This window comes from Ochotona curzoniae, unplaced genomic scaffold (assembly GCF_017591425.1).
Source record: "Ochotona curzoniae isolate NIBS_2020 unplaced genomic scaffold, NIBS_Ocur_1.0 contig_883, whole genome shotgun sequence".
Taxonomy (NCBI): Eukaryota; Metazoa; Chordata; class Mammalia; order Lagomorpha; family Ochotonidae; genus Ochotona; species Ochotona curzoniae.
This window is the reverse complement of record NW_024466599.1, coordinates 42,163,178-42,189,853: the sequence shown is the minus strand read 5'-3', so window position 1 is coordinate 42,189,853 and position 26,676 is coordinate 42,163,178. Positions and strand designations below refer to the sequence as shown.

The 26,676-nt window shown below is 39.4% G+C and overlaps 1 protein-coding gene across 2 annotated transcripts in view; it reads right to left on the bottom strand.

The window, feature by feature from the left end:
* The window catches only part of LOC121164934 (WD repeat containing planar cell polarity effector), a 263,430-nt gene that overhangs the window by 97,612 nt on the left and 139,142 nt on the right, over window positions 1-26,676 (bottom strand). For both annotated transcript variants that reach the window (XM_040993340.1, XM_040993341.1), the window contains one exon: window positions 12,101-12,164. In XM_040993340.1, coding sequence (XP_040849274.1) covers window positions 12,101-12,164 — 64 coding nt within the window. The remainder of the gene's footprint in view (window positions 1-12,100; window positions 12,165-26,676) is intronic.

Below are 26,676 nucleotides of genomic sequence, written 5' to 3'. Positions count from 1 at the left end.
TATCGCACACATTTTGATAGACTGTGTTTTCATTAAATTCTATTGAAAATATTTCCCTAGTGTCTTGATTTTTTTTCCTCTAAGCCATGGGGTTTTTGAAGAAGCTGTCTAATTTTCAAGTACTGAAAAACTCTGTAGGTATCTCAAAGTGACTGGTAGTTTAATTCCTTTGGTATCATATTTCAGTCTTCTAGAATACATTAAGTCTTATTTTATTGGTTATCATATCATTTGTTTGGTGGATAAGCCTGCAAATACAGGAAGAAAGAAGGTATATTCTGCAACTGTTAGAAACAGATTAAAAAAAAAGAGAGACCAAGTTTGCTGATTTTCTCCCTCTATTCAAGTTTTTTTTTAAGTTACATATCTGTTTAAATGTTTTAGAAAATACTTTAGGCTCTGTAATATGCTATCTTAAAATAGTCTACTTAGAATCAATATTGTACTACTTCAGGAAAAGGGCTACATTCTATCCCTCCCTATGATGTTGTCATTCATTTCATGTCTACAATATGTTATAAGTAACACAATGTGTTATTTTTTATTTAACATATGTCTTCTAAAGAAATTTTGAGATGAGTAGAAGCCTTAGTCCATTTACTTGCCATCTCCAGGTTTCTTCATTCTGTTGTTTAGATTCAAGTTTCATTTCTTATCATTCTTATTTTATGTTTTATAAGTGAAGATCTGTTGGTGCTGAGTTTTTTTTATTTTTGTTTCAATTTATCTTTATTTCACTATTAAGGAATTTTTTTTCCAACTAGACGTACGATTTTTATTGAAAATTTTAACTTAAATATTTTTAGCCCATCAAATAGGTCCTGTTACCTTTGGACATTGCTATTTCTGATTTGAAGTAAATAAATTCACACACATGCATGGATGTATATATTGGGCTTCTTCACACAGCTAGTGATGTGCAGTTATATCTTACAACATTGCAGATATTGCACTGTGAGAAATCTGCTCTGGAATGACTTCTTAGATTTTTACTGATCTGAGATGAGAACACACAGGGAACTCCCTTCACAAATGCCTGTAACAGCTGAAGACAAAGTCAGCAGCTGTTGGTTCTATCCAGATCTCCCAAAGTGGATAGCAGGAATCTAATCATTTAACCAATCAGCACTGTCTCCCAGAGACTGCATTATTCGAAGAAAGAACCTATAGCTGGAGCTAGAAACTGAACCCCAGTACTCTGAGGTAAGCTGTAGGTGTCTTGTTTCTTAACTAGTAACTGCCTGCCCCTAAAATGTCTTTCCATAAAACAGGACAGAGTTTTGTTTTAGCATGACATAAAGTTAGCAATGAATCCTTTCAGATACTGATTTTATGCTTTTCTAAAAAAGCCATCTATTTCAGTTGCATGCATGGTTTTAGGATTATGTGACCCTTATTCTTAAAGCATTTCTGGGGTTTCATATAAATGCCCATTGAGCTACTCTCAGTTTGGTTGAGTTAGAATTACAGCATTTCTCAAAACTATGACCTTAAAGAAATTAAGACATTCTCTCATAAACAAATGCCGAGAGAGTGCTTATCACTAGACATGTTCTGAAAGCTTACTTATTGTTCACAACAATTTCAATAGATTTTAATAAAAGGTAGATACACTACACAAAATATCTTCTCCAATTACAATAGGATAAAGTTACAAAGCAGTAATAAAATAAAAGCTATAAAATTTAGAAACTTGTGAAAATTAGCATACTCTAGACAAATACTATTAAGAAGCTATCAAAAAAAAAAAGAAGCTATCAAATAAACTAGAAAACAGAGGGGCTGGTGTTGTAGTGTAGTGGCTTAAGTTGCCAGCTGTGATGCCACATCCCAATTGGAACCTGGTTTGTATTTTAGTTACTCCATTACTGATCCAGCTCCCTTCCAAGGGCATAACAAAAGCTGCTGGATCCCAGCTTCACAATACCCCAGCCATAGCTATTGTGGCCATCAGGGGAGTGAACCAGTGGATAAAGATCTCTCTGTCTCTTCCTTTTATCATAACTCTGGCTTTCAAATCAATATATAAATAGAAAGTGTTTTAAAAATAAAACACTTAGAGACAAATGCAGACATAACATACCAAAACATACTAAGTAGGGCTCCGAGAGAAAGTCAGTGTCTAAGTGCTTACATTTAACAAATGAAAACAAAAGTTTAACTTTACAAAGAATTAGCAAAAGAACAAACTACACACAAAGCTAACAGAAGGAAGACAGTAATAAAGATTAGAGCAAGGTAAAATAGAGAATAGAAAAACAGCAGAATGAATGAAACAAAATCAAATAAAACTAAAAGTTCTCTGAAAAGATTAACAATCTTCAGCTAAGTAAACTAAGAAAAAAGTAAGTCTAAGTTACTAAAATCAGAAATCAGACTAAAGTCAGCTCTCTGCACAAATTCTACATCTAAAGAGGTTGTAAGACAGCTCTATAAACAATGGCCAATAAATTGGATATATACCATATGAAATGGCTAAATCCCTAGAAACACAAAGCTCACTCAAACTAAGTCATAATCAGAAACTGAGCAAACCTGAATGGAGTAAAGACATTAAAACAGTAATCCAAAATCTGACAAAATCTCTGCAGAAGATGACTTCATGAGTTCATTCTGGGAAGCATTTAAAAAAATCCTCAAAATTTTCCAAGAAACAAAAAAGATAGCAACTTCTAATTCATTCTGTAAGGCTAGCACTATATATACAAAAACCAGGCAAAAACACTGTAAGAAAACTACAGACTAATGTCACTATCAACATTCATACAAAACACATCAACATGTATGTGAAAATCCTCTACAATCTATATGCAACAGCATATTTAGAAGATTATACACCATGGCCAAATTGGACTTATTATTAGAATATAAGCACGGATTGATATTTGAACATGAAACAATAAATTGTACCATCATCAACTGCCACAGGAAAAGTTGCATTTGATAAAATTCAACAGCTCTTAAAATTAGCATCAAAACAAACGAAAAGGAACCAGACTCAATACAAAAAAAAATTATATATCCAAAATCGACAATGAAGATCATATTCAATGGTGAAACAGTCCAAGGTCAGCATGACAGCTCAATTAATTAATCCTCCCCCTGAAAGCGCCAGGATCCCATACTGGTGTTGGTTCATGTCCCAGCTGCTACACTTCCCATCCAGCTCCCAGCGTGTGGCCTGGGAAAGCAGTGTAGGATGTCCCAAAGTCTTGGGACTATGTCCCCATGATGTGGGAGACCCAAAAAGGGTTTCCAGCTGCTGGCTTTGGATTGGTTCAGCTATGTCTGTCTGGCCATTTGAGAATTGCACCAGTGGATTTAAGATCTTCCTGTCTTTTATTCTCTCTGCAAATCTACCTTTCCAATAAAAATAAACAGATCTTCAAAAAAAAAAAGTCAAAAAGCTTTGTCTAAGATCAGTAACAAGGAAAATATCCCACTTCTGCACATCTCAAAAGTTAATGTAATTCAAACAGAATTTCACCTCCTAACTCATATTCACATTTAAGCCTGAAAGTCTTATGATAATAATAAACATTAACTCATTAAATGTTGAGTTTTGTGCACATAATAATGGTACCTATGAGGTTAGCCTGAAGACTCTTTTTACACAAACCAATAGATTGCCCAAACTTAGACTATGAACCCTTAAAACTAAAATAAACATTTCCTCTCAAGCAGGTTCTTTAAAATAATGAAAAGCTGAGTTGCAAACAAGCTGGCCGATCAGAGTAGGAAGGTGTAGCCTAAGTGCAGAGAGTGCTGCGAGACAGACTCAGGTGGGCCGCGGAGCTGGAGAGAGATAATCACCAGATGGGGGGAGCGGAGCTCCCTGAAGGCCACTGCAGATGCGCGGGGAGCTGTGCAGACAAAGCGCATCTGCTGAAAATGCACTAGTTTGTAGCCAGTGTGCCCAGCAGGAAGGTGAGTGCAGGTGAGCTGCGAAGGCACTCGGACCCACAAAGGCCTGGTGATTTTGGAGCCAACACAAAGGGAACAGAAGCAGGCAGACCTATGGGTGGGGGAGCCTCCCCCAAAAGACAATATGAGACAAAAAGGCATAGTCCAAAACACTGGTGAGTAGAGGCAATGTCAAGCGGAACCACATGCTCCAAGTGGATCACCCCCAAGACTGACGCAGGTACGCCACTGGGGAGTGAGCCTCTAGGGAGTGAACCAACTGAGGGTGGGATTCAGTGAACAAGGCAGAGTTCACCCCACACCTAGAGGGTTTGTATGCTAAATTCGCTGAAGAAATACTGGAGCCAACTGAGAGGAAGACGATGGATCCCTAGGGGGCAGAGCCTGGGTCAGGATCAGCTGCATCACAACATTCCTGAGTGGACCACAAGGAAAAGTCCAGATGCAATCGCAGCAGCTAGCACTAAGACCCAGAGGCTCACTCGCTCAGTCACCAACACCAGGAGCAAAGAGATAAAACAACACAAGAGACAGGAGATATTCAGAAGATGAAAGTTAGAGGATGGAAAAGAATATTTCAGCTAATGGAAAGGAAAAAAGAGCCAATGTAGCCATTCTAAAATCAGATGATACAGATTTCAAGATAAAAAAAAAAACATTCAATAAGAGACAGAGGAACACTACATAATAATAAAGTGAACCACCCATCAGAAAGAAATAACTCGTCTGTGCTCACCTTCCCCTTGGGATGATGGCTGCAAGCTTGGGCATTTTCATTTGTTTTTGCTCATCTGCTTGGCTCCTGCTTCCTTCCAGTGGCCTCCATGGAGCTTTACTCACCCAGCCCAGTGATTTTTCTTCTCTAGCTATTTTTTCCACCTAGTTTGGTCTCATAGCTCTCTTTGCACTCTCAGCTACACCTGCCTTCCCTGAGCAGCCATGTTGTCTCCTGCATTTATTCTTCAGCTAATACTCTTCATACAAGAACCGGGAGACCATACAGCTACTGGTTCATGTCCTGGGTGCTCCACTTCCAATCTAGCTCCCTCTTTGTAGCCTGGGAAAGCAGCAGAGGAATACCCAAAGCCTTGGGACTCTACACCCACAAGGAGATTCAAAGGAGGCTCCTGGCTCCTGGCTTCAGATCAGCTCAACTCCGGCCACTGTGGCAATTTGGGGAGTCAAGATGCTGGACTTTATGCTAGGGATGTGCTTGCAAGGAAGGAATCTCAACTGAACTTGAACTGTGGTTATGCAGCAAGGTGGAGGAATCCACCATGGGGGGAGGGGTATGGGAGGGGTGGGAGGAATCCCCAGTGCCTATAAAACTGTATCACATAATACAATGTTAACAACAATAAAAAAAAAAAAAGATTTTTCAGTCTCTACTTCTCTTTGTAAATCAAACTTTCAAATAAAAATAAATCTTTAAAAGTCCAATAAGATACTGGATTCTGCCATTGTCCATATCTAAAATATCAGGATGTGCTTAAATAGCAGAATGATGGACTTACGAGTGATTGTGAAGCAATATACTATTGTAATGATATAGGGGAAATCATTGAATGGGTGGGGCTATCATGAGGGTGGAGAGGAAAGTCCAGTGTCTATTGACTTCTATCATGGAATAATAAAATAATTGATTTTTAAAATGTTCTTTAATTATATAAAGTTTACAAAATACTTACATATTGCTATACAGATTTAGGGGATTAGTGCTGTCTTCTACCCTACCCTGTCTCCTGCCTAGCCCAGTCTTGCTCACTCCACATCAAGACAATACACATGCTGATGGGTGGTGCAGCCTTGTCCAGCTTGGTCTCTCCAGAATAAAAATCATCTTAATATATGCAAAGAAACTACTTGATTAAATATAGCATCCCTTCATGCTGAAAACATTAAACAAATTGAGTATAAAAGGAACATTCTTCAATCCAATCAAGGCCACATATGACAATCACTCAGCCAGCATCATACTGAACAGGGAAGCATGAAAGCATTTACACTAAGATCCAGAAATAGACAGGATGCCCAATATAACCATTACTATTCACTATGATCTGAAGGTTTTTTAGCCAGAGCCATGAGGCAAGAAAAATAAATCAAAGGGATGTAAATTGGAAAGGAGGAAGTCACATTATCCCTCTCTGATAGTGACATGATCCTACATATAAGGGAACCAAAAACTACAGCAATACGCAATTAGAAATAATAAATAAATAAACTGTATGTATATGCATTAATATACACACGTGTGTGTGTAATTATATATGAATGCAGGCACCTGCTCTGGAGTTCCTGACCCCTTGATGCCCCATCTTTCCATGCAACAAAATAACCAGTTCAATCCTATTGCTCCATTAGCACTGTTGGCCATTCATTAAGGCTAGAGACTTTTTAAATATACTAATGATAGGAGGGAAGCCCTGCACATAAGAAACAATATACCACAATTTGTAGCCTAGACTCATTTATGGAAACTAGAAAGAAGGCATCAAAACACGAGCCAAAAGGAAGGTTGCTGAAAATTTTCTTTCCGAAGTTAGTAATATCTCTAGAAAAGCACATTTCTTCACCAAATGCGTGACAGGATATTCTTTAGGATGAACCTGGATTCCCCTTGAGGAATTCTAACTATTAAAGGTTTTTGTTAGAAGTGTCTGTTAAATGGTCGGCAATATAGGTGAATCTATATGATAAAGTACAATTGTGACAATGGGATTCTGTTCATTTCATTCAAGAACAACTTGACTAGGAAAGAATTCCAGCATGAGGTATTGGAGCTCAGGGAATGTACTGTAAAGACCCACCTCTTTGTCTACTTTATATTTCATGTAAGAGTCTTCTCTCTTTTCAGTTTTTTTTTTCTTCACAATGAAGCCCAAGTGATCATAATGCTCTATAAATGAGCAGTGAACCAACTGTGTGGTCCAAAGGCCAAATCTGACCTAGCTTCATACTTTTTCTTTTTTCAGCTTTAAATTGTTGGGGAGAAAAAGTAAAAAGAAAACTACAAGAATTGCACTATGTCACATTTTAAAATTAAGTGGTATTCACTTTTATTAGTATTACTGAAGAAGTTTTCCTGGAACACTGCCAAACCATTTGTTTATGTATTGCCTAAGGCTGGTTTGTTATGCAGTACCAGAACTGAGCACTGCACAGGGACTGAATGCCTTTTGAAGTCTTAAATATTTGTTTCTTGGTCCTTTACACCAAGCTTGTAGACCCCAGGTCAAAACAATGATAATATCACTGTCCTGGGAAGTTTTAGCAGCTTCCCATTGCCTTTGAGATAAATTCTAACTCCTTTACAGGGCATGTAAGAGCCTTCTTATCATTCTGTTTTCCAATCATACTGACTTTATTGTTATATCATATGAAGGTAGATTAAAACATCTGTGGAAAGTGGAATTTAAGACAGCTTTATTTTTGTATAAAAATATTTTAAGCAATGCGATTTTCAAAATGTGCTTTTCCATGAATTTTTTGAAGTATTTCCATATGGTCTGCGTTCTTTACCACACTGGTAAAGATAAATGCTTAAATCAAAAGCAGAATTTTCAGTTTCACTGATACTTTTTTGTGATCCTTTTGTGACACACATAGTATTATATTTAGTCTTTGGGGATGAAGTATCTTAGATGTAAAAGTCACTAATAAGGATAATTGTTTATTTCACAAACTTTAAACTTTAAAAAGAGGCAATATTTTTTCAGTAGAAAAGCTAAAGAATTGGTTAGATGAAATTTAAAAAAATCTATTAGAATTTTTTTAGATGATTTCAGCATGAAGCTTCAGAATATGTACTCTGCAACCATAAACATACCCACTGCCCATCTACATTTTGAATTTGTAATGCAGACTTTTAGAAAGCAAGCAAAATTACATATGATTTTAAGGATTAACTTCCAAATAATGTGTATTTACTTTTTAAATAAAATAGAAAATAAAACTATTTCTCTCTTTCCCTTATTTAGCAGTTTTTCTCTTTTACATGTAAAATCCTTATGAGTTAGAACTAGGATTAGTTTATCAATACAAAGGCTATTTTGATTAAGGAGATTTGAACTCACAAGAAAAGCTCCTTTATACTCTTATTGGCTATACTGACACTAAACACTGAACCAAGTACAATTTGATGAAAATTTTAGGAGGTAGCATTGATCATTCATTAACACTTGAAGTAACAGAGTTATAGAATGTAATAGTTTGTGTGGGTCTCAGGACTGGGCGTCTCATGCCTGGATCCTGGACGGCTGCCATGTGCACATGGTGAGCTGTTCCCCGGGCCTGCTGGGTTCTGGGGCCGCTTCCTTCAGGGTGAGTAGACCGAGGGGGCAGGCCTCCGGGACTGGGCAGGTCCGGGACCCACCCACCGCCTTCATGGGGCGGTGAATGGGATTTGGGAGACCTTGGGCCTGGGTTATTTAAACCTCCAGCAGCCTCCCGGCAGCTGGTGGGTCTCAGGATGGGGTGTCTCATGCCTGGATCCCGGACAGCCACCATGTGCACATGGTGAGCTGTTTCCCAGGCAGCCAGTGCGCCATTTGGTGCTCTGGGGATTTGGTTCCTTGATTCGCTGCTTAATTAGCTCCAGGTTGAACCCACTCTGTGCTTCTTGGACCTGAAACAGGTAGTAACTCTTCCTTTGTAAAACATGTAATCACTAATAATGCTGAGCACCAAATGCCAGTCCATGCAAAAGATATGGCTTGGGGCTTGTCCTGCAAAATTAGCTCCAACAGCTGGCAAATGTGTCAACTGGTAAGGGAACAGAGTAGATCAGGCTCGACTGAGCAAACCTTAGCCCACAAGTAAAACTAGAAACCAGGAGGGAGCACAGGTCATGCCGAGCTAGGCTCTTGTACCTATTGGTCTGCGGGAGCCAGGGACGCTAAGACACAGTGTCTAAGGCAGAGTTCGGGACAGGGGAGGGGCTGTGCCAAGCTGAGTCAGAGCATCCACTGGCAGGCAAGTGATCTATGGCTGGGAACAGACCCAGTTGGGGAGCTAAGGGGACAACCCTAGCTGGGCTGAGGTTCCCACCAAGAGGCACGTGGCCTGGAAGCAGGGCTGCGTTCTGATCTGGAAACAGTTGTAGTCTCCCTTGGCACAAGTGTGGACTGGGATTGAATGCACCGAACCAGGCTGGACCCCAACACCCCCTGGTGTCCTGGAGGACCAGGGCAGATATGGGATGGACTTGCCAAGGTCTCAAACCCCTACTGAGCCATGTGTGAGCCATATGTGGGTATGGACAAACCATGGCTGGGCTGCAACATCCAACAGCAAGAACCAGATTGGGTGGAAGGCCAGTCAGGAAAAGCCACAGTTCCTGCTATGACAGGGGGTGGACTGAGTAGGGTTGGCTCATGGACCCACTGGTAAGCATGAAACCTGGCATTGGGAGAGGTTCTGATGGAGGAGCCTGGGCAACTCCTCTGGCAGGACACAGTCCCGGCAGGTAAGCGCAAGAAACATGATAGGAAACAGCCCAGAAAAGGCCATGGTAAGTTACCCACTGGCATACAATTGGCAGACGTGGGGGCAAGACCAGGCTGAATCTGTCCACGTCATCCACTGGCAAATCCAGGCACCAGTGTGGGCCGAGCCAGGTTCGGTTGCAACAAAGACTAGTGCACAAAATGTAATGCCAAGGTGAGGTTGCCTGTACCGTATGTGACTGCAGCGCCCAACCAGCCTGAGAACAAGAAAGGAAGTAGGCAGAGCCAGCAGGGGAATAAGGGAGGGTTCCTTTGCTGGACAGCTACTTCCGCTGGAGAACATAGGCTGGGATGGGGGCAGACCAGACTAGGCAGAGCTACCACACCTGTGCGCCTCATGTGGACTAGATCAGGGAAAAGCCGGGCTGGGCGGATTATTCCTACTGGTGCAAACAAAATTAAAGTGGGCGAGGGTTGTTTGGGCTTAGACGCAGCGTCAACTGGAATCTGGGAGTGGGAGAGGCCTGGGAGGGAAACAGTGGGCTCATCCCTCTTGGGCTACCACTTCCACAGGAGGACATAAAACTAAGATAGCGGCTGGGGTGGAATGGGGTGTGGGACAGACTGGATTACTGCTACACTTACTGGAAAACCAGGGTAGGGGGCAGGCCTGGTGGGGGTTATTGTGGGTCGCTCCAACTAGGCTGCAGCTCCCACTGGTTTATGTGATGGCCAAGTACGTGCTGGGCAGAACCAGGCTGGACTGCAACACCCATTGGTTCCAGTGTAAGTCGGGAGTGAAAACAGAACCAACCCAGCAATTGCAACCACCAGCTGATTGGAGCGATGGACGGTGCCAGGCCCTGTACTTGCTAGCACATACAAGAAGTTTCTTTGGAGATCTTCCTAATCTAAATGCTGGACTCAGAACCCTAACGAAGAAAAGAGAGAAGACAGAAGAAGTCAATCAACCATCTCAGCTATGATGGACTATGTCAATCAGTGGATTTTTCAAAGATCTCATAGTGCTTGGAGTGGCAAGATTGACAGCGATTCATGGCTGTGGCAATATCAAAACCACTTGAGCAAGAACCTCAGAGCATGCCCTACATCCGGGACCTGGGGAGGGAGGGAAATTGGGTGGGCCTTCTCCCTTAATACCCCCCTTTAAACATGAAGGTAACAATATGGAAAACATACTAGTATTATCCACTTTCCTGTAGCCCTTGAACCTTCTTACCCTAATTAACTATGTAAATAGTGTCAAAATAAATTTTATAAAAAAAAAAACAAGAATGTAATAGTTTGACAGAGAAATTTTGTCTGCAATTCTCATCTTGGCTAGAGAACAAAAAAAAAAACAGAATATGGACAAAGTAGAAAATCTGCATTTATAGGGTGAGGAAGCAGCCAAGCTAAAAAAGCAGAAAGGTGAGTCATGTTAATGAGACAGAAAAAAAATTTTTAAAGTTGCAATTATATTTCTGATGATGTAATGTCCATACATGTAGATTCTGATGAAAAAAACCTTCTCTCAGTGTATCAATACGCCTGCTTAATTAGACACAGCAAATAAAGGTAACGGACAGAATGTCCATACTTTCAAGTATTTTGAGAAATTATGTTATGATCAATAAAATTGCAATTTAACTGAATGAAGCAAACTTATTTATATATTTAAACGTCAAAATCCAAAGATAGGTGACCTAACATGATGAATTCATATTAGCACACAGAGCATTAATGTTTAAGCCACAAAATGTTGGAACTAGTACTGCAACGTAATAGATAAAGCCAGAGCCTGGGAGTCAGAATCCCACGTGGGTAGCTGACTGCTATCCCAGATGCTCCATTTCCGATCCAACCAACAAACAGAAGATTCTCGTTCATTCGTTCACTCTCTCTCCATTCCCCATCTCTCCCCTTCGCCTTGCAGCTATCAATTTTAAGTAAATAAATACATCTTTAAAAAAAAAAAGCCACTACAAAACGTATTAATTGTGGCAAAAGAACTTTGTGATTTTTTGCTTGCATTTAAGAAGCTTTTCTTCTACTATTGCTTTTATAACTCTGTTGCAGAACAGAATATGCTGGGAAATCATATGCTGGGAAGGAATCTGGTTTATGGCAACACTGTGGCATTTAATGAAGGATCTTAGAAAATACGGATTTGATAGAGAATACAATGATCTGTAAAGGAACAAGTTCTCTAGTTAATATGTGGAAGAACTATAGCATATGTGAGCATACAGCATAGTGAGTTACACTATGGTTGCTTTAAGGAAAAACATTCATAATTCCTTACTTCTTACTAAAATCTAAGGGAAAGCCTGAGCATATCCAAAATCTACAGATTGCTCTGTTTGGTTGATGTTTTTCTCCGAGGCTGTTACTTCAGAATGCATTAGAAAGACATTTAAGCTTATTAGACAGAAAGGTGTGAAGCCTTCACATCAAAGAAGATAAAGAGAAAAGGTGAAGATGAATAAATTCTTAGAAAACATAAAAGACCCTTAGAACTCTGGCAAGAAAAATGTCAACAAGTCAAAAGATACTAGATGGCTATTGACCAGTGCCATGAAGGTAAAGCTGTAAGCCAAGATGGGACAATGCTTCCCTACCATGTATCTAAGACTGCATATGACACTAATCCTTTTTTAATGGTCACAAAGGCTGACAACTTACTCAGCCTTAGAACTAAAACGACAAAATCATCTCTGAGGACTCACCATAAACAGGTCACGAGCACCAATGTCAACAGCCAGCAGGAATGCCTTTTCAAATCTCTGGTACCTGTAAGAAAGAAAGAGAAATGTTGCATGTTAGTTGCGGGGAAAAAAAAAACCTGTAAAAAAGGAGAAACCTGTTTACATAATGCATTTATGTGACACTGGTTTCTTTCTCATGGGTAAAACATTTCTATGAGAGAATTATTGAGATATAAGACAGGGATACACACATGTTGAGAGAGAGGGGAGGAGAGAACGAGAAAGAGAAAGAGAAAGAGAAAGAAGAAGAAGAAGAGGAAGAAGAGAGAGAGAAACTTCCACTTGCTGATTTTCTCCCAGATTACTACAATGCTGGGGCTGTGCTAGGCTCAAGCCAGGAGCCAGCAGCTTCTCCTAGGTTTCCCACATGAGTGCAAGGGCCCAAGCAGTTTGGCTGACTTCTGCTGCTATCCCACACACATGAGCAGGAGCTGGATAGGAAGTGGAGCAGCTAGAACTTGAACCAGCACTCATTTGGGATGCCTGTACTGCACATAGCAGCTTAACTTACAACACTGGCCCCCAGGAACAACATTTTCAAAGAGCCCCTTATGGTCTTCTAGATGTGAAATATTACTATACTTGGCCCTTTAGAGATCTTCTGTTTAATTTTCAAGGATAACCATAACCTTGTCTGCTGCAACAGCAGGAAACAAGCTTGAACAAAGCCAGGATTTGAAGTCAAGCATTACAATATAGGATGATGGCATCCTCATAGGCATTCTACCTTCCTGTGAAAAAAAAAACCCAAAACAAAAAAGCCTAACCCCTCAGTTTGCTAATAGTATACATACAGGTCTATTATATGTTAGGTCCAAAACTCAAAATACTTGTATAGTTTCCATGTTATATTTGGTGATTTCTTGACTAGCACTTAACGAGGAGCACTTCCATATTAGTTCTGCACACTTCTGTGAATGAAGAGTGTCTTACACGTGGAAGCCTACTGAGCTAGCCAATGGATGTGATGTACTACAAAAGAGGTGGAAGGATTAGTAAAAGTGTGCTAAGCATTTACTGTTATTGTGCATTTGTTCCTTCTCTGCTGTAACTATTCTAGCAATGGTAATCACTCATCTTTTAATGGTTAAACTTAAAGGTAGGTCCTCAGCTTGTTTCCCCCTCAGACCACATCTAATCCTGTAATATACCATTCCTGAAAATTCTCTATAGCCTCCAGTTCCTTTCAGATTGCATCTCCTTACTCTTCTTCCTAGCTCATTATCTGTCTCCTTGCCAAAGTTACACTCCCATGACACTGATAATAAAACACTCACTGACTCACAAATGTACCTTTCTAAAATCCATTTTCTTCAGTTTCACACTTATCTCCAGGCTAAAAAAACTTAACATCTCTAATATGTACATCAAAACATCAATTTAGTAACCATATAAAGGACAAACTGAAATTACAGACAATGAAATTGGGGGCAGGATACATCACAACGTGCTCTCCTTGTAGGTAATACATAATGACAAATGTTATTGATAAGTGATGCCAACATCAGGCACCATGGAGAACAGAACTATCAAAAGAAGCTCCAACTCATTTCCTTACTAAAAATGCTTTAAAGTTTGTTATAGGACTGTAAAAAAGTAAATATATCCAAAGGTATCACATCCTCAATCAAGAAATAATCAACCTAATGAAATCATTTGATACAAACTTTAGTAAGGATCCCTAAAAAGACAGCAGTTACAAAAACACAGAGCTACTTTGAGGTCTATACTAAGCTCTGAACAAGCCTTAAACATAATGGTGCTTAAACTTTCTGATTCAGCCAAACAGAGAGTCTAAAACCAAGACTGTGGAGTAGGTCAAAGGATGAAAGTGACCCAAGGTTTTAATGTCTTCAATTTTGACAGAAACAAACATTTATGTCTGAATTAAAAGCTCTTGTGAAAGAGGCTCCAATACATTATCATAAATTAAGATCAAACAAATATGAGTTCCTAAAGACCATCAAGAACAAACCTCTATGACCAAAATTTAAAAAACTATGGATTTCAGAAAATTCTTAAAGTTAGAACAAAATAGTTTCACATAAAATATTTCTGAGATTTTATTTATTCAAAAAGCAGACTGACAGAGGGAAAAAGAGAAAGAGAACTTCCATTCACTTCTTCACTTTCCCAATGTCCAAGGCTGGGCCAGGCCAAAACCAGGAGTCTGGAAATCTATTCAGGGTGACAAGGATCCAAGTACTTAGAGCATCACCTTCTGCACCCTAGAGTTAGCAGGAAGGCAGATTAGAAGCAGAGCAACTAAGACTCAAATCAGCACTGTGATTGGGAATGCTGGAGTTTCAAGTGCCAGTAACCTACTGCATCACTACACTGGCACTAATGAATAAAACATTTAAGGAAATAAAAGATATACTCATGAAAATTGGTATTTAAAATGACAATAAAATTACAAGATAAATTTTATGAATAAAAACATTTAGAAATGAAAATTTTGATTAGTGAAACTAAATGAAATAACTGCATTAGTGAACTAACAGGTGCTGTATAACACAAAAAAGAGAATTAAAAATATAGAATAGTGGCAGGCATTACACTGTGATGGTTTGGGCTGTTGCTTGGGAAACCTGCATTCCACAGGAGAGTGCTGCTCTGGATCATAGCTGTTCTTTGGATTCAGCTTCCCATTATGCATCTTGGGAAGACAGAGGATAAATGCTCTAGTGCCTAGTCTTAACCATCGCTGAGGGAGAAGTGGGTGGATTTATATCTTCCTTGCTTCAGTGTGTCCCAGCCCCTGCTGCTGTGGTTGTCTAGGGGGAATTAATTAACAGATGGCTAATCTCTGTCTCTATCTTCTGTTTCCATCTCTTTCTCTATTACTCTGCATTTCAAATAAATAAATCTTCAAAATATACATGTAAAGAGTAATTAAGAAAAATAGAGGACACTGAAGATTCCAAAAAGTCTAATAAAAGAATTAAGATAATTGCCAGGAATGCTCAGAGTTGGTAAATTATATTCCATATGGGTGCTGATTCTAGTCCCAGCAGTCCTGCTTCCTATCCAGCTCCCTGCTTGTGGCCTGGGAAAGCAGTAGAGGACGGCCCAAAGCCTTGGGAATCTGCACCCGTGCAGGAGACCTGGAAGGAAGCTCCTGGTTCCTGCCTCCGGATCAGCTCAGCTCTGGCCATTGCCACTACCTGGGGAGTGAATCACTGGACAGATGATCTTCCTCTCTGTTTCCCCTTCTTTCTGTGTATCTGACTTTCTAATAAAAATAAATTAAAAAAAATTTTAGATCTTAGTTTAGATGTACCTAAGTATAATTTATTAATTCTAATTCCTAATATTTACTTAATATTTACTTCCCTATATTATGATGTTAATGTGAAATCAACAGAATGTCCCTCTGTTCTGTACTGTATCCAATTAACCTCCTGAGGACGAGAACCGTGGTACATTAGGATAAGCTTCCACCTGTAGCACTGGCATCCTATATGGGTACTAGTTTGTGTCCCAGCTGCTCCATTTCTGATCCAGCTTCCTGCTATTGCCTTGGAAAGTAGACAAAAAAGACCCAAGGCCATGGCCCTTGAAAGCACATGGGAGTCCTAGAAGAAGTTTCTGACTCCTGGCTTTGGACTGACCCAGCTCTGGCCATTATGGTTTGTTAGAAATAATCTGGGGCATGAATCCGTGGATAGAATCTATCTCTTTTTCTCTGTGCATATGTGCAACTCTGCCATTCAAATAAAAATAAATCATTGAAAACTGATAATTGCTTGGAATAACCACTTCCTATCCTTAAACTCTCTATATCTAAAAATCCATTTTAAGACAAATTGATTGTTCAGTAAGAATAAAATATGCAAAGATAAAAATTTAATTGGCATTTCTCATTATTATTGAATTTAGTCTGAATTCTCTGGGAAGAAAACTCTCAAGGTGGTTTCTTTCCTTTTAATCTTTCATATGGAGGGTGTAGGGACAGACTAAAATGATTCAAATGAAGTTGAATTGATTTGAATGAAGAACAAACAGTTTTATTTTCATCCTTCATGGAGAAAAGTGCACTTAACAAGAGGGAAGTTTATAAAAACTGACTACACCACTTGGGCACCCTGGACTTTCTCCCAGCTGGGACATGTCTCTTTTTAACAAGGAAATAGCTGGATCACTTCACCAAGTAGCAGGTGATAGTAGAATGTGATTCTGTGGAATCACATTCAGGAACCTAGCTAGATCCCAGCCCTTCTTTCCTAAAAGACTAAAATGGAGGAATTTAGAGGCAAATGATTTCCTTCCCTTAACACTATATATATATATGTATACACACACACACACACACACACACACACATATACATATATATATATATAGTTTTTTGGTTTTTTTTTTTTTTTTTTGGTACACTCCATCCTCTCTCCAAAAGCTGTTTTAGGTCTAACAGTCCCAACAGCACCCGACAGGTGTGGGTTTAAAGTCTGCACTGAAAGTATCAGAGGGTTGAAGCTGTATCTCCACAGACTACAATATATGGTGTAAGAGGAGCTTTGGTAGCGTGGGTCAAACTCTGCCTTTCCATTCCATTTTGGCCTAAATTGAACTTTTGCTTTGTGTAGGTATTTGTAGAAAGCTTTGGGAATCTTCTGGCGATGCGAAACATTTTTGCAACACAAAACAGCAAGTTAAAAGCTTCCAGGATGCTTTGTTTACCTATATGAATGCAAATAGTCAATTTATATACTTTAAGAATATTCTCAAATCCCTGAATTCCTGACTAAAACTGTCAAAAAATAGTTTTTTAATAACTAAAGTTGCAAAATATTTGTCTCCTATGTAGTTTTGCAAGTCCCAGAATACTGCTGCATTTCAACACTTTTATGTGCTTATTTCTTATCTATAAGAACAAAAGCAATGTAATTTCTTCTCCCAACCAACCTTAAGTAATTAGTGTGATAAGTTAGTTCATATATGGCGGCAGTTATGAGTATGCTTCAAAAATCAATATGAAATGATTTTCAATGTTTAGCACTCATACCTTTAAAATATTTCAACTTGATTGTAGACAAAATACAATTGAATAGATTCTATCATGAGATGAATAAGCATGGAGAAATCACACACCTGTGCTTGAAAAGACAGCTGCCGCAAGCCTGAACATGGTTCAATGTTCTTGTTTTAATATTAAAAGAGAGGAGGCTAAAGCCAGCATCTCCCATGGAGGCAAAAATCTGGCTGAAAGTCTGTGTCTGTGTCACACCACACCCTTGCCCAGGACTCCATGAAGGAGGCCGGCCATAGAAAGCAACGGCGCCCTCCCCAGCTCCAGGATGCTGGTTCTACGCTTTTGAAGCTGGCATGCATTCCTCACAAATACAGTGAACTGGCCATAAGTGTACTGGGTCCTCCTTTGTCACAGTCAGCATGTAATAACGCTTAAAGTCAGGAAAAACCAGTAATGTACTCTTTTTAATGTAAATGTTTCATGTTGTAAAAATGATTACATTTACAATCAAGTGCTATTGTGTTGCTCTGATATTCCATTATTTTTTAAGTTAAGTTTTATTGGTAGAATTTCTTAATGTAACTATTTTCTGCTAACTGTCTTGTTGGCTACAATAAAGGTGAACAAGTGATTTGATTTCCCAGGTTATGGTTAAAGAGGTGATCGTGTCAAAGGTCTCAGTCGTTAGAACCGAGATTAAAAATCACATTTCTGGACGTGGTGCTGTGGCCTCGCGGCTAAAAGTCCTTGCCTTGAACATGCCTGGATCCCATATGGGTGCCTGTTCTAATCCCTGCGACCCCACTTCCCATCCAATTCCCTGCTTATGGCCTGGCAAAGCAGTTGAGGACGGCCCAAAGGCTTGGGACTCTGCACCTGTGTGGAAGACTGGAACAAGTTCCTGGCTCCAGATTGGCACAGTACTGGCCATTGCGGTCACTTGGGGAGTGAATCATCGGATGGAAGATCTTTCTGTTTCTCCTCCTCTCTGTATATCTGACTTTGTAATAAAATAAACCTTTAAAAAAATCACATTCCTTGAACCAAGTATTCTTCCAAGTCCTCCACTGCCAATCAACCTAGATCCAGATGAAAGAAAGTAAAGTATTGGGCCTAGCACAATGGCTCAGTGGTTGGATCTTAGCCTGCATGCACCCGGGATCCCATATGGGTACCATACGGGTGTCCTACCTGCTCTGCTACCCATCCAGCTCCCTACTTGTGACCTAGGAGGGCAGTGGAGGACAACCCAAAGCCTTGGGACCCTGCACCTGAGTGGGAGACCAACTTCACATAGGCTCAGCTCTGGCTGTTGTGGCTGTTTTGGGAGTAGGTAAGTGGACACAAGATCTTTCTGTCTTTCCTCTGTGAATCTGTCTCTCCAATAGAAATAAATAAATAATTTTTTTAAAAGCAAATTATTTTTCTAGTTCATAGCTACAACTCATTTTAAAAATTCCAACTTGGTTCTGCAGATATTTTCTACTTTTTAACAAAAGCCCCGGTTTCCAGGCTGTACTTGGCTTTGACATATTTTTTCTCCCTGGAGTTGCTCTCTTACTTATCTACTTTATTTTATTAAGCATTTTAAACATCCACAGGATCAAATAGTCTTGCAATAGTTCTCTTGCTCATAAAATACCAAACTTGCATTGTAAAGCCAATCAACAAAATTCTAAAAGCCTGTGTGCAGAACATTTAATTAGAAATAAGCAAAGGACTCTAAAAAACATTTCACCAGAGAGTATACAAATGGAAAAGAAACATGTGAGAGGATGCTCAGTATCAGCTGCATATCATTACATATTGACTATAACAGCTAAAATTAAAAATAATAGGCATGCTGATAAGGATTGAAGAGAGACTGGATCTCATACATGTGATTGGTGGGAATGCAAAATAATATGGCCATTTTAGAAAAGTTTCAATTTCTTACAAAACCAAGCACAACTGATAAAGCCCATAATGTAGCAAGCACACCTTTGATTCTGTACCTCGGAAAAAAAATAAAATTCACAAATATTCACAGAAGCTGTATGTCAAGCAGTCTCAGATTAGAAACAATGAAAATGACCCTGATAGGTGAATTCCATGATTTTCAAAAACTGTACCTTGTAAGTTAGTAACTTTTGGGAGCGTTAGACTAGTAAATTTATGTTAAAAAGTAATCAATTAAAACATTTCTAAAAATTACTTCCACCCCAAAACAATGCAAAACAAATCATACCTTAATCTTGAAAAGTCTGTGTCTTCGTGTAACTTCAGTAATTTAAAGCATATAAGCATTAAATAGCTCAAAGTTAAAGTTTCAGCTGTTAGACAATGCTGGCAGACATTTTTCTGATATAAAACTCACCAACGAAACTGCTTTCACACCCTTCCATAAATATGTAACTTCCAATTTTTAAAAACTTTCAAAATGTGTTTTTTCAAACACAAAGCTCTGCTAAATTGCCAACATACTTTATGCCAAGCACAGTTTTAACAGCGGTTTATCTTAGATGTCTACATCCAGTAACCTCCATTATTCTTCCTAAGAAGGAAAACCTTTATGTTTTACTAACCTTACCACTGAGCTGCTTCTCAATAGCCTGCATTTATCTCTGACTACAGGCACAGGAGCTGTGTTCTCAGTAAAGTGCTTTGGGCTAAAAACAGATGTTAATTAAAAAAACCACTGATAACAGCCCCATAGCACCTGTTGTTTCACACGTCTTGCTCAAGCCCCCACGTGCCAAATCCCATCCTGTTACTTCAACAATTCTCTGCAGCTTTTGTTTCATTCCAGCTGTAGGTCTTCAGCTGAGCTGATCCTTTAAATTTAACAGGAAAATCATGTTTTACTGAGCAAAACTATCAGGATCACTGCACACTGTGCAGACAACCCACAGCCACAGCTCTGATAAAGACTAAACTACGAGTACACTCTACTCACAAATGACAAGTTGTCTAGAAGCAGCACCTCAGTAAATTTAACTACAGGAACAGGAACTTAGTGAATGCAAACCTGTTCTGTTGCAGAACCTAGTAGAGTGTTTCACGACGGGATAAGATAAAGGAAAGGAGAGGAATGTATCTAACACTGAGAGAGCTCTTCCATGCAGTGGTTCACTCTCCAAACGCCCCACAAGAGCCAGGACTGAGCCAGGCCAAAACCAGACATTTTACCCAGACCTCTCATCGGTGTGGCAGAATACAAAATCCTTAATTCACTATCTGCTATCTCTAAGACACATTAGCTCAATGCTGGATCAAAAACGGAGTAGCTGGAACTTAGAGTGGCACTCCTACATAAGATGTGGGGCATCCCACGTAACGGCTTTATGTCACACTGCCTGCTCTGGTTGGCATGTTGTCAGCATGTTAAATCATGAACGAGTAGCAGCATTTTCACTGAAATCACAAGTAGGGCAAAGGTGTCTTATTAATGTTATTTACTGGACAGGAAATAAAAGCAGGAAGTAAAGGGGAATTAAGATTATTTGCTGACAATTTTGTGTCCTCCTTGGAAGTCAAAATCGTCAATGGCAGAACTATTACAAATATTTTTTAATGTATGAATAGTAATCCACAAAACTAGTATATAAAACACCAATTATTTCTTACAGATATAATATTTTCATTTATGAAATTTAATTAAAGTCCCAGGCAACAGCCAACAGCAACAAAATATTCAGGAGCAAATTTAACAAAAAACTTATCCAAAGGTAAAAATATATTTGGATATAATGGAAAATTTAAAGAGAATCTGTTTCTGAGAAGAATGCAGCATTATAAAGATGCTGATTCTTTTCTGAAAGTAATACATATTCAAGATACTCTAACCAAAACCCTAATGTGACTTGGTTTGTTTAAAACAGAACAAAATGATAATATAGTTCATGTCAAGTTTTAAAATTCATTGTAAAGTGGGGACATTTTGAAAAGTGTGCTAAACACAATGTTATAGTAATGAAAACAGTATGGGGCAGAAAAAAATTATCGGGAATACATGAAATTCATAAGTTAAAAAACAATAGTACCAAGCAGGTGTCAGAACTGTATTAAATGAGCCAGATGTAAACATAAGAACTGCTGGAAAGTATGGCAAATGGCAAAACTGAAGCCATTACAGCTGTTTAGCTCTATTGACTGTGGTCTCAAACACACAGACTCAGGATTTATCAATGAGCTATGTTGGCTGTTCAATTTAAGATTTATTTACTTATTTCTTTATAAGAGTTACAAAGAAAGAAGAAAAAGAGACAGGAATAGAGAGAACCCTTTATTTGCTGGTTCGCCTTCCAAATGGCTTCAAAAGCCAACGACGAGATGGAGCAAAGCCAGGAGCCTTGAACTACATTCTGTTATCACATGTGATTATAGAGGCCAAGGACTTGGGCCATCTTTGGATGCTCTCCCAGGTACACTACCAGGTAGCTAGATCAGAAGTGGAACAGCCAGGATTTGAATAGCCACACATATGGGATGCTGCCAGCATCACAGGAGATGGATTAACACACTGAACAGCAATGCTTAACCCCTGATATGTTTTTATTATTAAATGAGAAATAGGAAGTTATGTGTTTATATCTCAATTTTTTTAAAGTTGACCGAAATTCACTGTGTGTGTAGGTGTGTGTATGTAAAGACTTCAACAGATAAGCTCAATTTTGTTTATTGCCAAATGCTAACCCACAATCTAAAAAGAGGATAAAAACAGGTTTTCAAGTCATCCAAAACTTATGAAAATTATGTTAGGAAAACTGGGATGAAATGCAAGGCATAAAGTCATGCAGATGATTGAGAGAAGTAAACTGTGGTAGTGTAGCAAGCTGAGCTATACTTGGGCAGAAGTATCCCACACATGCGTGCTAGTTCAAGCCCCTGCTGTTTTGCTTCCAATCCAGCTTTTTGTTAATACATCCAGGAAGGTAGTGGATGCTGTCCCAAGTGCTTAGGACCTTGCCACCCATGTGGGAGACTCAACTGGGTGTCTAAGTTCCTGGATTTGGCTTGCCCCAGTAGATGAAAGATCTCTCTCTGTTTCTGTCTAACATTTTGCCTTTTAAGTATATTAAAATCAGTAAGTAAACATTTATAAAATACTGAAACAAAAGAAACAGAGGTAAATGATTTTTATAACCTGAGAGAGACAACATCTAAGGATGAGCAAAAAAAAAGCCACAATGAAAAATATTAATATTAATTAATCATATAAAACTGTCCATAGAACAAGAATTACAAAACCTATCAGACTGAAAATGATAAACTGGGGAAAATTAAAACATTAAGATATCATTAATATGTAAAAGCTGTTTAAAAACCAGTAACAGAAAGATAAATATTCCCCATATTATTACAATAGTATAGTCCTTCATAAGGAGTCATGATTCCATCAATCTGTTATTTAAGTGTGTCTTGACATTGCTGATACAGACAGTCCAGCATACTATTGATAGATATGCCCAACAGTTTCAAAGGGAGCCCATCTTTGTTTTGGAATTAGGGATGCATACTGCATTGTATCTTTACACCTGGATATACATTCCCTTCAATGAGAAGCCATGAAACAAAGTTAACAACAGGTATGAAGTTAAAACAAGAACAACAAAATTACAGCACCATGGAGTCAAAAAAGTGTGACATTGAATAACCAATGCATGGCTGAGGAAGAGAAAACACAAAAGCCTCTTTGGTAAAATGATGATACCACGCAATCCATGAGCCAGTAATGAATTCAAGAAGAGAAACGAAACCATTTGGAAGAAATGAAAATAAAAAAACACCAAAGCACATGGGATGCAGCAAAAACAGTATGGAAAGGGTTACTGTACTTACAGTTTGCATGATGGCTTCCTTATATTAGAGACAACATATGGTATTTGTCCTTTTCGGAATGACTTCTTTGGGAAAAATCAGGCGGGAGGTGGAAATTTGGTGGGTGGGAAATCCCAGACCCTACGGAATTGTACCATAAAATTCAAAATTTTTTAAAAATGTGATATACGGGCCCGGCGCGGTGGCGCAAGTGGTTAAGTCCTCGCCTTGCACGCCCGGGATCCCATATGGGCGCCGGTTCTAATCCCGGCAGCCCCGCTTCCCTTCCAGCTCCCTGCCTGTGGCCTGGGAAAGCAGCAGAGGACGGCCCAAAGCTTTGGGACCCTGCACCCGCGTGGGAGACCCGGAAGAGGCTCCTGGCTTCGGATCGGCATAGTATCGGCCCGTTGCGCTCACTTGGGGAGTGAATCATCGGACGGAAGATCTTCCTCTCTGTCTCTCCTCTCTGTATATCTGCCTTTCCAATAAAAAATAATAAAAATAAATCTTTAAAAAAAAATGTGATATACATTTTTAAAATGTAGATTTTAATGGAATTCCATTCAGTCATAAAAAAGAAGGAAATCCTGTCTTCCACAACAAAATGAATGTAACTGGAGACTATTTGGCCTAATGAAAGAAGCCAGACACAAAAAGACAAATTTTTTTTTTTCTATGATTTGTGGTAACAAAGAGTCCAGAAAAATGTAATTTATATGACTGAAATTGACATATTGAGATTTGATTATTGTTTATATTCCTTATCATTTATACCCTGAGGAACAGTGGTTTTTCTATTTACTACTTGTTGAATTCTTTACTTAGTGGAGAATTAAACTCGTGATTATTAAGTAAAGCGAAAGGATGCCATTGAAAAAAGAGAAATAAGAAGGAATGGAGAAAGCAGAGTAGGAGGGAGGTGGGAAGTTTCATTACGTTCTTAAGCTGGTATATGTAAAATACATGAAATGTTATCTTTTCATAAACAAATCAAAAATCTAAGAAAAAAAGAAAAAATTATTTCAATAAAATGAACATAAAATTGACCCAAAAAATGGAGGGAGGTAGGCATTTGGTGCATCAGTTAAGATGTTGCTTGGGACACCTTCATCCTCCATTGAAATGTCTGGGTTCAAGTCCCAGTTTCACTTCTAGTTCTACCTGCCACGTAATGTGTACCCTTGAAGGGAGCAGGAGATGCAGTAACCTTGGGTCGCAGCCATCCATGAAGGAGATCCAGGTTAAGTTCTGGGTGTAAATGCAAACTACCACACTGCTATGGAAGACAGTTGGAGATGCTTCAGAACTCAGACAAGACCTACCACATAACACAGTCATTCTACTCTTACAAATTTACCCAAACAAGATAAAAATAAGCATATGAGACAGTTATCTATGCTCTCATGTTTATAGAAACTTAATTCACAATAGCTAAGACATGGAATTAACCCAGGTGTCTACCAACCCAGAGTAGATCAAGAAAATTTGGAATATACACAACGGAATACCACTCAGCCATCAAAAGAATAAAATTCTGACTTTTGCAACAAAAGGCATTTAACTGGGAACCATTATGCTTAGTGACAGAAGCCAATCCTAAAGACAAATATCATATGTTTTCCTTCTTCTATGGTACTTAACACAGTGTATAAACAATGCAATCTATATAAGCAAACTGACATTTTCAGATTTGGTTACTGTGTACTTTTCAGGGACAGTGTTTTTCCTACTGTTTGTTGAACTCTTCACTTGATAGAGTAGTGAATCTGATTGTGAAATGAACTTTTTAAGTATGCCATTATAAAATTTTTAAAAAAGAAAAAGCAAGGACATAAAGAGGAGTGTGGCTGGGGAACACGGACAGGGCGGAAGGCGTCACTATGCTCCTGAATCTGCACTGTGAAATTCTAAAATGTTATATAAATAAAATAATTTGTTAAAAAAATTTGTTCATCACAGATGAGAATAACTGATGTCTAGGATGAGAACGTGTCTTAAGTCTTGTGCACTTAACGTCATACCTACTAAAGAGATTGTCTTCACTCTTTCCTCTAGCACTACAAAGAATGTAGCCTCTTTCTCCTATATTGGATAACAGCTAGTGGTATGGCCAATGCAGAAACCAAAAGGAACAGAGACATTTTCATAGTTTTTCAAATAATCATAGTTTTCCTTTTCCTACTGCTACCTTTTACCCATTTTTGTTTTTATATGTGGTACAAGTTAAACATGAGCCATGTAAGCAGCATCTAAGCACTTTTTTTCATGTTTACAGTTATTTACAGGGAGACAATACTGTAAAGGAAAACAGGACTTCTAACCATATCAACCTGATTAGCTCAAAAAGGGTAGCCTCAAGAGAAAGATTGACAAAATGTGTTCATAGAATGGCCTTCAAGTTACCTGTACCTACAATCTGTCAATTTTACTTGATTTTCTAATCTCTCACGATTGGAGTCAAAACTTTGCTTCAAAGTGTCAGTATGGCAAAGGATCCCCCACCATGTTAGAAAAATTCAGATACCCCAAACCAGCCTTATTTTCAACCTCAGAGCTCAAAGGAAAACTAACTCCTTTAACTATAAAATCATGAGCTAGTTTCAGTTACAGGATTGAGATTTTCGATACTGTTCCTTCTCAATTATTTTTTCCTTTTACTGTTGAATCTGTTCCCTAAATGAGGATCTTGTAAGATTTGTGCATGCCACTTTCTAGGGTTAAACAACCTTTCAACCAATCGAAGTAAAAGTCTCATGGAATCCTTAGGTGATTCAACCCTTTTAAATTTTGAAGTTACTAGGTTCAGCCGGGGGGCTGGGGCAAAAGGAGCCCTCTACAGTATGCCTGGGGTGAAGGCTGCCTGAGCCAGGTAGGACCCAATACTTGGGACTCAAACCCAGGACACTGTTGCCACATGATGAGTAAGTCTTAGGCGTTCCCAGGCCAGAGAGATCTCTTCCCTCAGGGTAAGTACACAATGTGGGAATCTTGGGAACTGGATTAAGCCCCTGAACCTGCCCTGCTGCCACCATCTTGCAGCAGGAAAGAGTCTGGGCAGTATTTGGCTGGGAACTGGGGCAAAAAGAGGCCTCTGCAGTGTGGTGGGTGCAAGGGTGCCAGAACCAGGTCGGACCCAATGCTGGGGACTCTGCCCAAGGACACCTTTGCCACACTGCAAGTGAGTGCTAGGCTGTTGGGCAGCTGGTGTGCCCACTGGGCATCAGGCTCTGCCTGCTAGCCGGCCAGAGGCAAGCTCGGGGAGTTTCTAGGGTATGTAAGTGTTGCCTAAGGACATCCATGGATAAGGCCAGTGTGAGTGTAGGTGAGGGGTGAATCTTGTGTGACCCCCAGCGACTGGGTCATGGAACGTGCTTGCAAGTATGGGGACTAAGATCTTGTGGTTTGAAGGGGAGAGTCCATAAGATCTATTTGGGCCAGACTGATTCACAAGCCACATGGGATTCCTGAGATGGGCTGTTAGTATAGAGCATCACTGACTATCACACACCAGTCTACACTAAAGCTATGGCTGGGGACCTGTCTGGCAGGGCTAGGTGCCAGTACCTGACTGAGTGGTGGAACAGGGAATGGGTCACAGTTGGCAGGGTCAAGACACTAAACAGCAGGTGAGAGAACCAGGTCCAGGAGTAGATTCTGTGAGGGATGTGTGGGCCAAACCCTGTGGAAATACAAATTCGGCTGGTTAGCTCAAGAGTTGGAGTGGTGATGGGCTGAGCTAGGTATGACCATGGAACCTGCCAAC